Source organism: Carassius carassius, chromosome 34 (assembly GCF_963082965.1).
Source record: "Carassius carassius chromosome 34, fCarCar2.1, whole genome shotgun sequence".
Lineage (NCBI taxonomy): Eukaryota > Metazoa > Chordata > Actinopteri > Cypriniformes > Cyprinidae > Carassius > Carassius carassius.
In genome coordinates, this window is record NC_081788.1 from 2,967,157 (window position 1) to 2,980,834 (window position 13,678).

The 13,678-nt window shown below is 37.2% G+C and overlaps 1 protein-coding gene across 1 annotated transcript in view; it reads right to left on the reverse strand.

The window, feature by feature from the left end:
• The window catches only part of LOC132115322 (glutamine--tRNA ligase-like), a 28,375-nt gene extending 15,280 nt beyond the window's left edge, over positions 1-13,095 (reverse strand). Inside the window, exons 1-7 of the mRNA XM_059523722.1 lie at positions 12,889-13,095; positions 12,599-12,749; positions 11,467-11,576; positions 11,000-11,075; positions 10,856-10,920; positions 10,720-10,773; positions 8,213-8,273 (exon numbers count right to left, since the gene is read on the reverse strand). Coding sequence (XP_059379705.1) covers positions 8,213-8,273; positions 10,720-10,773; positions 10,856-10,920; positions 11,000-11,075; positions 11,467-11,576; positions 12,599-12,749; positions 12,889-12,999 — 628 coding nt within the window. The 5' untranslated portion in view covers positions 13,000-13,095. The remainder of the gene's footprint in view (positions 1-8,212; positions 8,274-10,719; positions 10,774-10,855; positions 10,921-10,999; positions 11,076-11,466; positions 11,577-12,598; positions 12,750-12,888) is intronic.
• Positions 13,096-13,678: the final 583 nt, after the last annotated feature.

Sequence of the window (13,678 nt, forward strand, 5' to 3'; positions counted from 1 at the left end):
GATTCATATTTTTTTCAGTTGTTTTTTGCATAAATCTGTTAATCAACCTCAGTCCTGATCAAAACTACCAAATGTCTTAAAAAAAAATCCAAGATTTTAACTCTTTAATTGCCAAGTTCATAAATGATGTCGCTGATTTGGGGGAAAAAAAACACACAAAATGACTTATTTTCAATATATTTTTTTTTTACTTTTTATAACAGTCTTGGGCATGTCAAAGATTAGTAGCAACATTGGCTTTGATGCATTTTTAGTTTTTGTGCAACATTAGATTTAATTTTTTTCTCCCTAATTTGTTGTTGGTGGCTGATTTTTCCCCATTGACTTCCATTATAACGACATTTTTTGATTGCAAAGCCATGACATCATGTAATCATGCATTCTTGATTGTTTGTGGTTTTCCCCTTTTGGCACAAAGGTCTCTCTCACACCCTCTCTTTCTCTCTCTCTCTCTCTATCACACACACACACACACACACTATAATTTGCTATTATACTCTATATAACTCCATACAAGCCAGAAACTATGCCTTTTTTTGCACAGGCCTATCTAAAGGGTTAATGGTCCCACCTAATGATCAACTGTAAAAAAATAACAAATGTTACCTCTTCCCAACAGGGAAAACCACCAACAATCAAGAATCTCAAACACACACACAAACACTATAATTTGCTGTTATACTCCATATAACTCCATATACAAGCCAGAAATCAAGCCTTTTTTGCACGGGCCTATTTAAAGGGTTAATGGTCCCACCTAGTGATCAACTGTAAAAATACATTTTTTTACCTCTTCCCAAAAGTGAAAACCACAAACAATCAAGAATGCATGATTATATGGTGTCATGGCTTTGCACTCAAATAATGTCGTTATAATGGAAGCCAATGGGGCAAAAACAGCCACCAACAACAAATTAGGGAGAAAGAATTTAAATCTAATCCTGCACAAAAACTAACAATGCATCAAAGCCAATCTTGTTACTAATCTTTGACATGCCCAAGACTGTGATAAAAGGTAAGAAAAAATCCAGTCCACAATCACTTTTTATATTGAAAATATGTAATTTTGTGTGTTTTTTTCCCCAAATCAGTGACATCATTTATGAACTTGGTAATTAAAAAGTTAAAATCTTGGAATTTTTTTAAAATCTTCATCCACGAACATCCCGAAAGGGTAGTGAATTTGCCCACAGTGTACCGTTGAGTTTTTGAAAAATTTCAAAAACTGGATTTGTCACCAAAAATCATTCCATTAGCTCAAACACAGAGAAAGTTGTGGCCAAAATAAGACTAAACTTTACCCCCTAGTGGACGAAAACGTCCCCAACAACGGACAAGGATTAAAACTTTATCTGCAGCCAGAACTAACTCGGATGTAAAATCACCAAACTCTTTAATAAGGGGTGGTACCAGGGGTGGTGTTGGTGCACCAGCCTGGTTTCTCCCATACCAGGGGTGGTGTTGGTGCAGTGGATAAGACACATGCCATTGGCGTGAGAGACCCGGGTTCGAATCCACTGTGAGACATCAATGTGTCCGTGAGCAAGACACTTAACCCCTAGTTGCTCCAGAGGCGTGCGACCTCTGACATATATAGCAATTGTAAGTCGCTTTGGATAAAAGCGTCAGCTAAATGTAAATGTAATGTAATGTAATAATGTTATATGAAGCACCATTACTTCAAACGAGTTATACTTGAAGCCTGCCCTCTGAGAAATCCTGAAAACGTTGTTATAAATTGAAGCAACACCTCCCCCTTTGCCTTTTAGACACGGCTCATGTTTATAACAGTAATCTTGGGGGGTGGACTCATTTAAAATAATGTAATCAAGTTTTAGCCAGGTTTCTGTCAAACAGAGCACATCTATATTAGTGTTGTCACGGTACCAACATTTCAGTATTCGGTACAGATACCAGTGAAAATCCACGGTTCTCAGTACCAATTTCGGTACCAAAGCAAAACACAAAAATATGCTAATTAAAAAAAAAACTTTTTATCTCTAAAAATAAAACCAATGCCATTCTTTATACTTATTTACAATTGTGTTTAAAGTTCTTCTACAAGTAATATAATTATGAAAAACAGTAAACAAGTTTCACCCAAATTTAATTTGTCTTTTAATTTATGAAATTTAAACATTTTATTTTTGGTAAATAAAGGGGATTTGCTATTAAAATTAAAACATGGAAGAAATATTGTGTGATTAATTTTTTATTAACAGTAGTAGCAGTATCACATACATTTTACAAAATAATAGTATTATTTCTAGCACAATGCCTTCATGTAAAAATGAATTTGTAATGAATGCATATTTGTCATTTATCTGAACTTAAGACTGGTGGTGATGCTTAAGATATTTTTGTTCATTCAGGGTTTCTGTAAAAAAAAAAAAAAAAAAAAAAGTAATAGATCATAATAATTATTATTAAAAGATAATAATACTACTAATTCTACTACCATACTAACAATATACAATGCACCATGGATTGATGAGCTGCTGGGTTCATGAATATTAATCACGTTGTCTGCGTTCGGTCGAACTGATTTGCTGAAATCAAAACAGGGACGGGAAAAGATGAGCGCCAGCCAATGAAATTGACATTTGCGCATTAGCTCCGCCCACTACCGGAGAAACCGCCATATCTTCTGCTTGTTCGAAAATATGAATAATTCTAAATGAACTACATTATTTTGACAGGAGAAGACAACAAAGAATATAGTTTACATGTAGTATGTCGATTCAGCGTGGTAAGACTCTCGCTCTCTCTCTTTGCATGTGTGAAAAACAGTGCTATCAGCAAAGCGACGGTGAGTTGTGCTCCTTCACACAGAGTTTAGAGTTCGGCAAATACAATAGACAGTAAAAGAGGCAAATACAGGTGTACTGTGCGTCCATTGAGATGAATTGAAAAGTACAGATCGCTTGATGGAGAGAGAACTCTGAAGCGCTCAGTGTTCAGCGAGTGAAAATATATCTGCGCCAATCTTATAATAGCCTCGAACACACACACACTGGCGAGTAAAATCTAAGAATTTATTAGCCAATGGCTAACAATAGACATAATTTACTCGCCCTGAGTAAAATTTATTCACATATGCGAGTGATTAACTTGCGATGTAGAGGCTTGTTTTGACGGTTTTCCGTGAATACCTTTAAATTGACATTGGTTTTACTCAAATGAAACGGTAAAATGCTCATTCACACAGAGACATGCACACAGAACATGCAGGATGCAGATTTCAACCAACTTTTGCGGCTTAACATTTACAGATACTGGTCCATATGGAGATTTGATTTGATTAATTTATGCTAACTTTGACAAATTCCGTGACTGTCCATATTAAAATGTAAGTTTCATTTTCATGACTGGATTTTGAGATTCCGTCCGGGTTTTCTGCTTCGCGGAAATCATAGCGCTGTATGCATCCAGAACCGGGTTTGAACGGGTCCTCGGTACCACCGGTACTTACAGAAACCTGGTACCGTGACATTTTCATTTTTTTAGTACCGACTTGGTACCGAAGTACCGGGTCTTTTGACAACACTAATCTATATTATGATCAGTGATCATATTATTTACAAAAAGTGTTTTCGTAGAAAGGGATCTGATATTCAATAAGCCAAGCTTTATCATTTGTTTATCCATAATGCATCTGTTTTTTATTTGTTGAACCTCAATTAAATTGTTAATATTAACTTGGTTTGGACGTTTTTTGTATTTTCTAGTTCGGGGAACAGACACAGTCTCTATAGTGTGATATCTAGGTGAAAGAGTCTCTATGTGCTGAGAATTAGCTGACCTCTGTGACGTGAGGCAGCTAGCAGACGGTCGGTTTAGCCAGTCTGTCTGCTTCCTGACCTGGGCCCCAGTTAGTCAAGTATAAACACTAAGACTATTTGCCATATTTCCAGAGAGAAGGCTGGAAGGCTGGTGTAACACCATATGGGCCTGGTGCCTTTCTTCTTCTGTTCTTCATCCTCACTGATTTGAAGTGCAGGAGGTGGGGAGAGTGGTATTGCAGGAGGTGTTAACGGTTGTGTAGAGAGATGGTCAGAACAGGTGTGGGGGTTTCAAATCTGCAATAAAATTCATTCAGGTTGTTAGCAGTTGTTGATTCACCTCAGTGCAGGGGGGATGGTGTCTTGTAGTTTGTGACGGCTCAAAACTTTCCACACTGAAGTTGAGTCATTGGAAGTGAACTGATCTTCCAACATTTTAGCGTTAAGTCCTTTTTGCCACTCTAATCTCTTTTTTTCAGGGTGTTCCTGGCCTGGTTGCGTCTAGCTCAGGGATTCCTGTACATTGTTCGGTTCCAGCAACAGAGCCCCTGCAGCAGGGCAACTGGGTGACATTGAGGCAGCGTAGTCGTGGGTCAAAACACCGCTCTTCTGTTCCGATCAAAACATTAAACAGGTTCTCCCCACTCAGTGATGCACCCACTGAGAAACCTGATGAAAGTGCTCTAGTTATTGGTGATTCTATTGTACGGAACGTGAATATAGAGACACCAGCCACCATAGTCAAATGTTTACTAGGAGCCAGAGCGCCTGACATCTTGACAAATTTAAAAGTGCTGGCTAATGCTAAACATAAATACAGTAAGATTGTTATTCATGCCGGCGCTAATGATGTTCGACTTTGCCAGTCGGAGATCACTAAAAATAACATTAAAGAGGTGTGTGAACTTGCAAGCACGATGTCAGACACTGTAATATGCTCTGGTTCCCTCCCTGCTTACCATGGTGACGAGATGCATAGCAGATTGTCATCACTCAATGGCTGGATGTCTAATTGGTGCCCACAGAATAACACAGGTTTCATAGACAATTGGACGAGCTTTTGGGGCAGACCTGACCTGTTGAAAAGAGATGGTCTTCATCCCTCCTGGGGTGGCGCCACTCTTCTCTCTAGAAATATGGCTAATAGTCTTAGTGTTTATACTTGACTAACTGGGGCCCAGGTCAGGAAGCAGACAGACTGGCTAAACCGACCATCAGCTAGCTGCCTCACATCACAAAGGTCAGCTAATTCTCAGTACATAGAGACTCTTTTACCTAGATATCACACACATAGATATCCTCACAATTATATTCCTTCTTAGAGAAAAATCTAAAAACACACCAATTTGAAAAACTAATGGAATGCATAGTCGATATAAAAAAACTGGATGACAAGTAATTTCTTACTGCTAAATTCTGAAAAAACAGAGGTGTTAATTATAGGACCTAAAAACTCTGCTTATAATAACCTAGAACACTGTCTAAGACTTGATGGTTGCTCTGTCAATTCTTCGTCATCACTTAGGAACCTAGGTGTGCTATTTGATCGCAATCTTTCCTTAGAAAGCCACGTTTCTAGCATTTGTAAAACTGCATTTTTTCCATCTCAAAAATATATCTAAATTACGGCCTATGCCCTCAATGTCATGCAGAAATGTTAATCCATGCATTTATGACCTCAAGGTTAAATTATTGTAATGCTTTATTGGGTGGTTGTTCTGCACGCTTAGTAAACAAACTACAGCTAGTCCAAAATGCAGCAGCAAGAGTTCTTACTAGAACCAGGAAGTATGACCATATTAGCCCGGTCCTGTCCACACTGCACTGGCTCCCTATCAAACATCGTATAGATTTTAAAATATTGCTTATTACTTATAAAGCCCTAAATGGTTTTGCACCTCAGTATTTGAATGAGCTCCTTTTACATTATAATCCTCTACGTCCGCTACGTTCTCAAAACTCAGGCAATTTGATAATACCTAGAATATCAAAATCAACTGCGGGCGGCAGATCCTTTTCCTATTTGGTGCCTAAACTCTGGAATAACCTACCTAACATTGTTCGGGAGGCAGACACACTCTTGCAGTTTAAATCTAGATTAAAGACCCATCTCTTTAACCTGGCTTACACATAACATACTAATATGCTTTTAATATCCAAATCCGTTAAAGGATTTTTAGGCTGCATTAATTAGGTAAACCGGAACCGGAAACACTTCCCATAACACCCTATGTACTTGCTACATCATTAGAAGAATGGCATCTATGCTAATATTTGTCTGTTTCTCTCTTATTCTGAGGTCACCGTAGCCACCAGATCCAGTCAGTATACAGATCAGAGGGTCACTGCAGTCACCCGGATCCAGTACGTATCCAGACCAGATGCTGGATCAGCACCTAGAAAGGACCTCTACTGCCCTGAAAGACAGCGGAGACCAGGACAGCTAGAGCCCCAGATACAGATCCCCTGTAAAGACCTTGTCTCAGAGGAGCACCAGGACAAGACCACAGGAAACAGATGATTCTTCTGCACAATCTGACTTTGCTGCAGCCTGGAATTGAACTACTGGTTTCGTCTGGTCAGAGGAGAACTGGCCCCCCAACTGAGCCTGGTTTCTCCCAAGGTTTTTTTCTCCATTCTGTCACTGATGGAGTTTCGGTTCCTTGCCGCTGTCGCCTCTGGCTTGCTTAGTTGGGGTCACTTCATCTACAGCGATATTGTTGACTTGATTGCAAATAAATGCACAGACACTATTTAAACTGAACAGAGATGACATCACTGAATCCAATGATGAACTGCCTTTAACTCTCATTTTGCATTATTGACACACTGTTTTCCTAATGAATGTTGTTCAGTTGCTTTGACGCAATGTATTTTGTTTAAAGCGCTATATAAATAAAGATGACTTGACTTGGTTGTACAAGACTCTGTCCCCATTTCTGTAGGCATCCTCTTTGGCCTGACGAAGATGTCGGAGTTTTGCTGTTAACCATGGCTTATCATTGTTGAATGTTAAGTAAGTCCTGGTAAGGAATGCATATATCCTAACATAAACTTATATAGGATGTTAAAGTCTCTTTGAGTTCATCCAGATCAGTGGTAGAAGCTTCAACTCTGTTTCATTGGTCCATCTCTTTACAGTCTTTCATACAGGTTTGGCAGATTTAGGTTTTTGCCTGTAGGTTTGTATAAGATGAACCAGGCAGTGATCAGACAGCCCCAAAGCTGCTAGTGGAACAGAGTGATATGCATCTTTTATTGCTGTGTAACAGTGGCCTAGTATATTACTGTGACTGGTAGGACATGTAACATGGAACAGTTCACGGCAGAGATTTGCTTTATTAAAGTCCCCAAGAATTATTAAAACAGACTCTGGGTATTGTTGTTCTGTCTCTGTGATTTGATCAGCAAGTTTCTGTAAAGCTGAGCTTACGTGCGCTTACGGAGGAATGTAAACACTCACAAGAATGAACGAGTGAAACTCCTGTGGCGAATAGAATAGCTTGCAGTTAATGAAGAGCAAAACCGGTAGGAGACTTTGTGATGTGTTATGCTGAATGTTCAGCTGTTCATCCCTGGTCAAACCGAGTATGAAAAACTAATATTTCAAACCTCTCCTAGGTTTATGAAACGGTCGTCTATAAAATGCGTTGCTGTTCTGTTGTAAGTAATAAGTAATAAGATTATTAAATGCATCTACTTTTGGAAGGCCAAATAAAATGCTTTTGCTTTAGCCTAGTAACACACAGCATCTTCCTGACATGGCTGCTTCAACACTAACTGCAGTTACTGAAACCATGTTACGCAGAAGAGCATCTTTGCCAGTGCTGTGAGAGTGACTGATCTGCTTTTGCGTGTGGCTGCAGTATTTTTTTCATTGTTGCATGAGCTGATATTTAAAAACAGCACTAATATGGGGGAGGTCTCGCTCACTTCGGCGATCAGCCCACTACTTGACTGACTCATCCGGAAATGTCCCCGTGCTCTCTATGGCCAGTACATGCCTGCATTAACCAGTAATGCATTTCACAGCTATATACATGTACAGAACCACAATCTCTTCAAAATTCATATTGTTTCCACAATACATCGTCATACTACCCAACCCTAGTATCTATAATGCAGCATTTAATTTTCACAAAACCAAAGATGCATGAGAGTCATATTAAAGGGATGTGAAACAAATGTCGGTAGCACTTTATTTTACAGTCCTGTTCCTCATGTACATACTATGTACATATTATAGTAATTACAATAACTATGTAATAACTAGGTACTAACTCTGAACCTACCCCTAAACCTAACCCTACCCCATGTAGTTACCTTGTAATACCAGAACTTTCTACGATAAATACACTGCAAGTGCACTACAAGTACATGTAAGTACACGTACTGTAAAATAAAGTGCAACCCAAATGTCTGTGTCTTACCATTTACTACAGAAACCTGCTCAATCGTCACATCTTTCTCTGCAGCTTTTGGTTTGGCAGCCTGTGATGAGAAAAAAAAAAAGTCATACAAAGTTGACATAAAAACTTCAGAGATCCCTGTTATGCAATTTAAAACAGTATGGTGAAGGTGTCACATGGTGAAGGAAACACATGCCTGGTAGGGAGGTTAGATGGCCACATTTGAACTGTAATGTATCTACCCGGTGGGACATAATTTAGGATACACTTGAACACAGTCAACTATGTCTTAAGTGAACGTAAACAGCCGGGAGAATATCGGATGTGTATCAGTATACTGCATTCATACATTAGTTCTTAAATTTACTGTCAAAATGAACACTGGTTTGTGCACATGGAAAGCACCTGGGAACAGTGTTGTTAGTTCTTTCTCAGATTAAAAAGGATCCTATTATGCATCCTTTACAAAGTCTTGATTTTGGTTTGGGGATGTACTAGAACAGGCTCTCATACTAGGTTGTTCAGAAAACACATTATTTTTAAGTACATTATTAAAGCGGTAAAAAAAAAATGAAAATGTGACAGTACCAGGTTTCTTTTAGTACCAGTGGTACCAAGGACCCTGTCAACCTGGTACTTGACGCATACAGCGCTATGATTTCCGCAAAGCAGAAAACGCGGACAGAATCTCAAAATCCAGTCATGAAAATGAAACTTACATTTTAATACGGACAGCACGGAATTTGTCAAAGTTAGCATAAATTAATCAAATCAATTCTCCTTATGGACCAGTATCTGTAAATGTTAAGCCGCAAAAGTTGGTAAGAAATATGAATCCTGCATGTTCTGCATGTCTCTGTGTGAATGAATGAATGGCAGAGACGTGCAGGTTTGTTTACTACATAGACTGAAGTGCGTGAAGCAATGAGGACATAAATACATAAACAACATCCCCAGAACTGTTCTGAGTCACTTCACAAGCATTTTACCATTTCATTTGAGTTTCCATTTAAAGGTATTCACGGCAACCCGTCAAAACAGCCTCTACATTGCGAGTAAATCACTCGCATATGCGAATAAATTTTACTCAGGGCGAGTAAATTATGTCTATTGTTAGCCATTGGCTAAAAAATTCTTAGATTTTACTCGCCAGTGTGTGTGTTTGAGGCTATTATAAGATTGGCGCAGATATATTTTCATTCGCTGAACACTGAATGAGCGCTTCAGAGTTCACTCTCCATCAAGCGATCTGTACTTTTCAATTCATCTCAATGGACGCACAGTACACCTGTATTTGCCTCTTTTACTGTCTATGGTATTTGCCGAACTGTAAACTCTGTGTGAAGACACACGACTCGCCTTTGCTTTGCTGACAGCGCTGTTTTTCACACATGCTCAGAGTGAGATCGAGAGAGTCTTACCACGGAGAATCGACATGCTACATGTAAACTATATTCTTTGTTGTCTTCTCCTGTCAAAATAATGGAGTTCATTTAGAATTATTCATATTTTTCGATCAAGCAGATTATGCCGGTTTCTCTGGTAGTAGGCAGAGCTAATGCACAAATTGCAATTGCATTGGCTGGCGCTCATCTATTACCGTCCCTGTTTTGATTTCAGCAAATCAGTTCGACCGAACACAGACAATGTGATTAATATTCTTGAACCAGCAGCTCCTCAATCCATAGTGCAGTGTATATTGTTAGTATGGTAGTAGAATTAGTAGTAGTATTATCTTGTAATAATAATAATAATATTACCTATTATTTTTTTTATTTATTTTTTTACAGAAACCCTCAATGACCAAAAATATCTTCAGCATCACCACCAGTCTGAAGTTCAGTAAAAATGACAATTATGCATTCATTAAAAGTTCATTTTTACATAAAGGCATTGTGCTAGAAATATTCCTTTTATTTAGTAAATGTATGTGATACTGCTACTACTGTTAATTAAAAATTAATAAAACTTTATTTTTGTAAAGAAATAAATCACACAATACTTCCATGTTTTAATTTTAATAGCACATCCCCTTTATTTCATAAATTAAAAGACAAATTAAATTTGGGTGAAACTTTCCTGTTTCCTGTTTTCCATAATTATATTACTTGTAGAAAAACTTTAAACACAATTGTAAATAAGTATAAATAATGGCATTGGTTTTATTTTTAGTGATAAAAAGTTATTTTTTTTTAATTAGCATATTTTTGTGTTTTGCTTTGGTACTGAAATTGGTATGGAGAACCGTGGATTTTCACTGGTATCGGTACCGAATACTGACCATTTGGTACCGTAACAACACTATTTGGAAGCCTAAAACCAGGAATAAGGCTTGCTATCAAAAACTGTGAAGCTTCTATTTTGAACTGGTACAACATAGCCTAACAATTTACAGTTACATCATTGTGGAAAAAGTTATGAGAGAGGTTCACAGAACCCCATGGTTTGCACCAGATCCACACCAGCATTGTTTCAGTAGAAAAGGTGTATGTGTGTGCTACAACAAAACAGGGACAGTAAAAATATACCTTGGGCTTTTTCTCCAGGTCTGCCTCGGTTTTTGGACCCAGAAGGTGCAGCACCTGAGGAACAACACAAAATTTCAGTGCACATACAAATGGAAATACACAATGATTTGGACTGATTTGTGAAAGGTAATAAAACCTGCATATCCACTTCATTCTTGACAATCTTCCCATCAGCCCATTTGAGAGCAGTTCTGGCCTCACCTGAAGAGCACAAACCGAAACGGTTTCTCACCAGCACCAAACGTGACTGTATTCATGCACATATGACATGCTGCCTCACCCATGAGTATCCCCATGTTAAAGCGATATCTCTCTGCCAACAGCTGATCTTTGTGCTTCCTGATAATCAATTCTACCTGTGGAATTATACAGTGACAGATTAGAATTCATAAAGTGCTAACTTAAAGCTGTGAAAGTCTAGTATATATTTAGTATATTTGAAACAGCTGGAATTTCTTTTATTTTTTTTTCAGCTTGAATAAACAGGGGAAACCATTTCAATGCTTGGCCACTAAATAACTGATTACAAAATAAATATGTGAACAGAGACATGTCATTCAGATGAACCTGGAATTTCTCATCATTAGCATAAACTTATAATTAACAAAAAAAAAGCTTCATCTTAAAAATAATTATATTCTGAGTAGGAGTGCCCAGTCTTTTGAACATCTTGCCTGGAACATTTTATCTCCTCCTACAAGTCTGTAATCACACCACAGAAAACCTTAGTGAATAAAGTGTGCTTACCGCATCCTCTATTTGCTCTGGTGTGACCACCACTCCCACCCCACAGGCAGTCTCAAACTCACGTCGATCCAAATTCTCCTGAGGGTGGCTTTTTAAAAAGTCCAACGCCCCTGTGAAAAACATCAGAAATATAAATCTCAGCAAATGGTGAAATGCAAATTATTGCAAAGGACTAACATCATTTGAGGCTTGATTTTCAGTTATTTCTGACAATCTAGTCTTCTTTGCCATAGTTTTCTCTTCATATTTATTTTTGTTTTCTTTTCATCTTTCCAAATTATGTTGATTATCTGGTGTCTAATAAATCTCGTCATTGTGAACTAGTTGCATGTCTTGTTTTCACTTTCCCGCAATCACTATTACTGTGTAAATGCATTCATCTTGCATTGAAAAGTTACACAATCTCTGATAACAATTTACGAAAACAAGTTTATTTTTGTATTATATTTATGATTAACTGTAGATTAATTATACTTTCGTACTGATTGAAGTGTCTTTTTTCTTTCACTTTCATTTTGTTATTGTACTTTAAAGCATTGCTATTTGTTTTCTTGCAATTAATAAAAAAAAAGAAGATTATTTTCATCTTTCCAAATTATGTTGATTATCTGGTGTCTAATAAATGTAGTCATTGTGAACTAGTTGCATGTCTTGTTTTCACTCTCCCACAATCACGATTACTGTGTAAATGCATTCATCTTGCATTGAAAAATCACACAATCACTGCTAAATTGAATTGGCTTATATTTATGTGAGAGGCATCTTTACAGTAATTTTAAACTCTTGACAATAACTCTCTGATAACAATTTACTAAAACAAGTTTATTTTTGCATTATATTTATGATTAACTATAGATTAATTATACTTTCGTACTAATTGAAGTGTCTTTTTTCTTTCACTTTCATTTTGTTATTGTACTTCAAAGCATTGCTATTTGTTTTCTTGCAATTAATAAAAATATATTATTAAGCTCATATAAAAAGACTAACAGTTTATAAGAATTGTACAAAACATGCATAATTGTGATTCTTAATCTCATAATTTTACTGATCTCTAACGTTACATATTATTTTTTTAAAAGACAACACATTGAAAAAAACAACAGAATGACAGAAGAGTAAAAACAGATACCTGACAACTGCAGTTCTGAAGTAATTTTTCGTGTAATGATATATTCTGTGAGGAAAGACAGTCGATTTGAGTCTTTGAGTCGTGTCACCATATTATATAGCAGAGTGCCTGCAGTCTTATCAATGCTTTTGGACCCAAGCAACCCTTGAGCCTGAAAAATAACAAAAGCAATAATGTTACAAATCTTTTCCAAATTCTTCTTGTAAATGTAACGGGTAGAAGAATATGTCAAGTAAGTTATCTACAGGCTGAGGTTGACAGCACATCATGCGTATTAATTAATTATGTACCTGTTCGATGGCCTTCTTGAGTGTTGACGTGAGTGCCTCATTTTTCAATGTTTCCTTGGCTTTCTGCTCACTAAGGCCAATTGACATAAAAATAGACACCGCGTCCGCCATTTCCCTTCCTGCACACACGCCGGTTTACACTTCCGCCAACCCTGCAGAAGGCATCGATGTCTATGGCAGAAGGCGTGGACTATGCCAAATACCCACACTTGCGCTCTTTGCACAAGATCACTTGTCTACTTATATAACGTATTTCCTGTATTTGACCCAAGTGTTAAAATGAGCATGAAGTGTGTAGATCTTTACATTACCTGATGGGACACACTTATAATGTTATAAAAATGCAAATGTTTACATAGCTTTATTTTCATTTAAAATTAAATACTTTGCACTTTAAAATCAACTTCTAAATAGGATGTTCAGTAGTCGTTAAAATATTACAATTTTAATTCGTGGTGCTTCTAATTAAGTGATAAAAAGCAGTTTCAAATGTTGTACAAAATAAATACACTAATCTATGCAGCAATAAAAAGTGTAGCACTTTGTTTTACTACCAAATTATGTGTAATATCTAATTATTAATATTTAACTTACATTGGAACGGTGTTCTGAAATGTTCCTGAGATATTTGGTGTCACTGGGCGGAGCACACATGAATATTCATGAGTTTCCTGTTTCGCGTTAAAGCGACTCTGAAAATGTTAGTGTGTTGTATCCATAGACTGTGGTTGTATCTGAAAAATAAACGAATTTCAAAAAGGTATGTTTTAGCGTAGAATGACATTATACT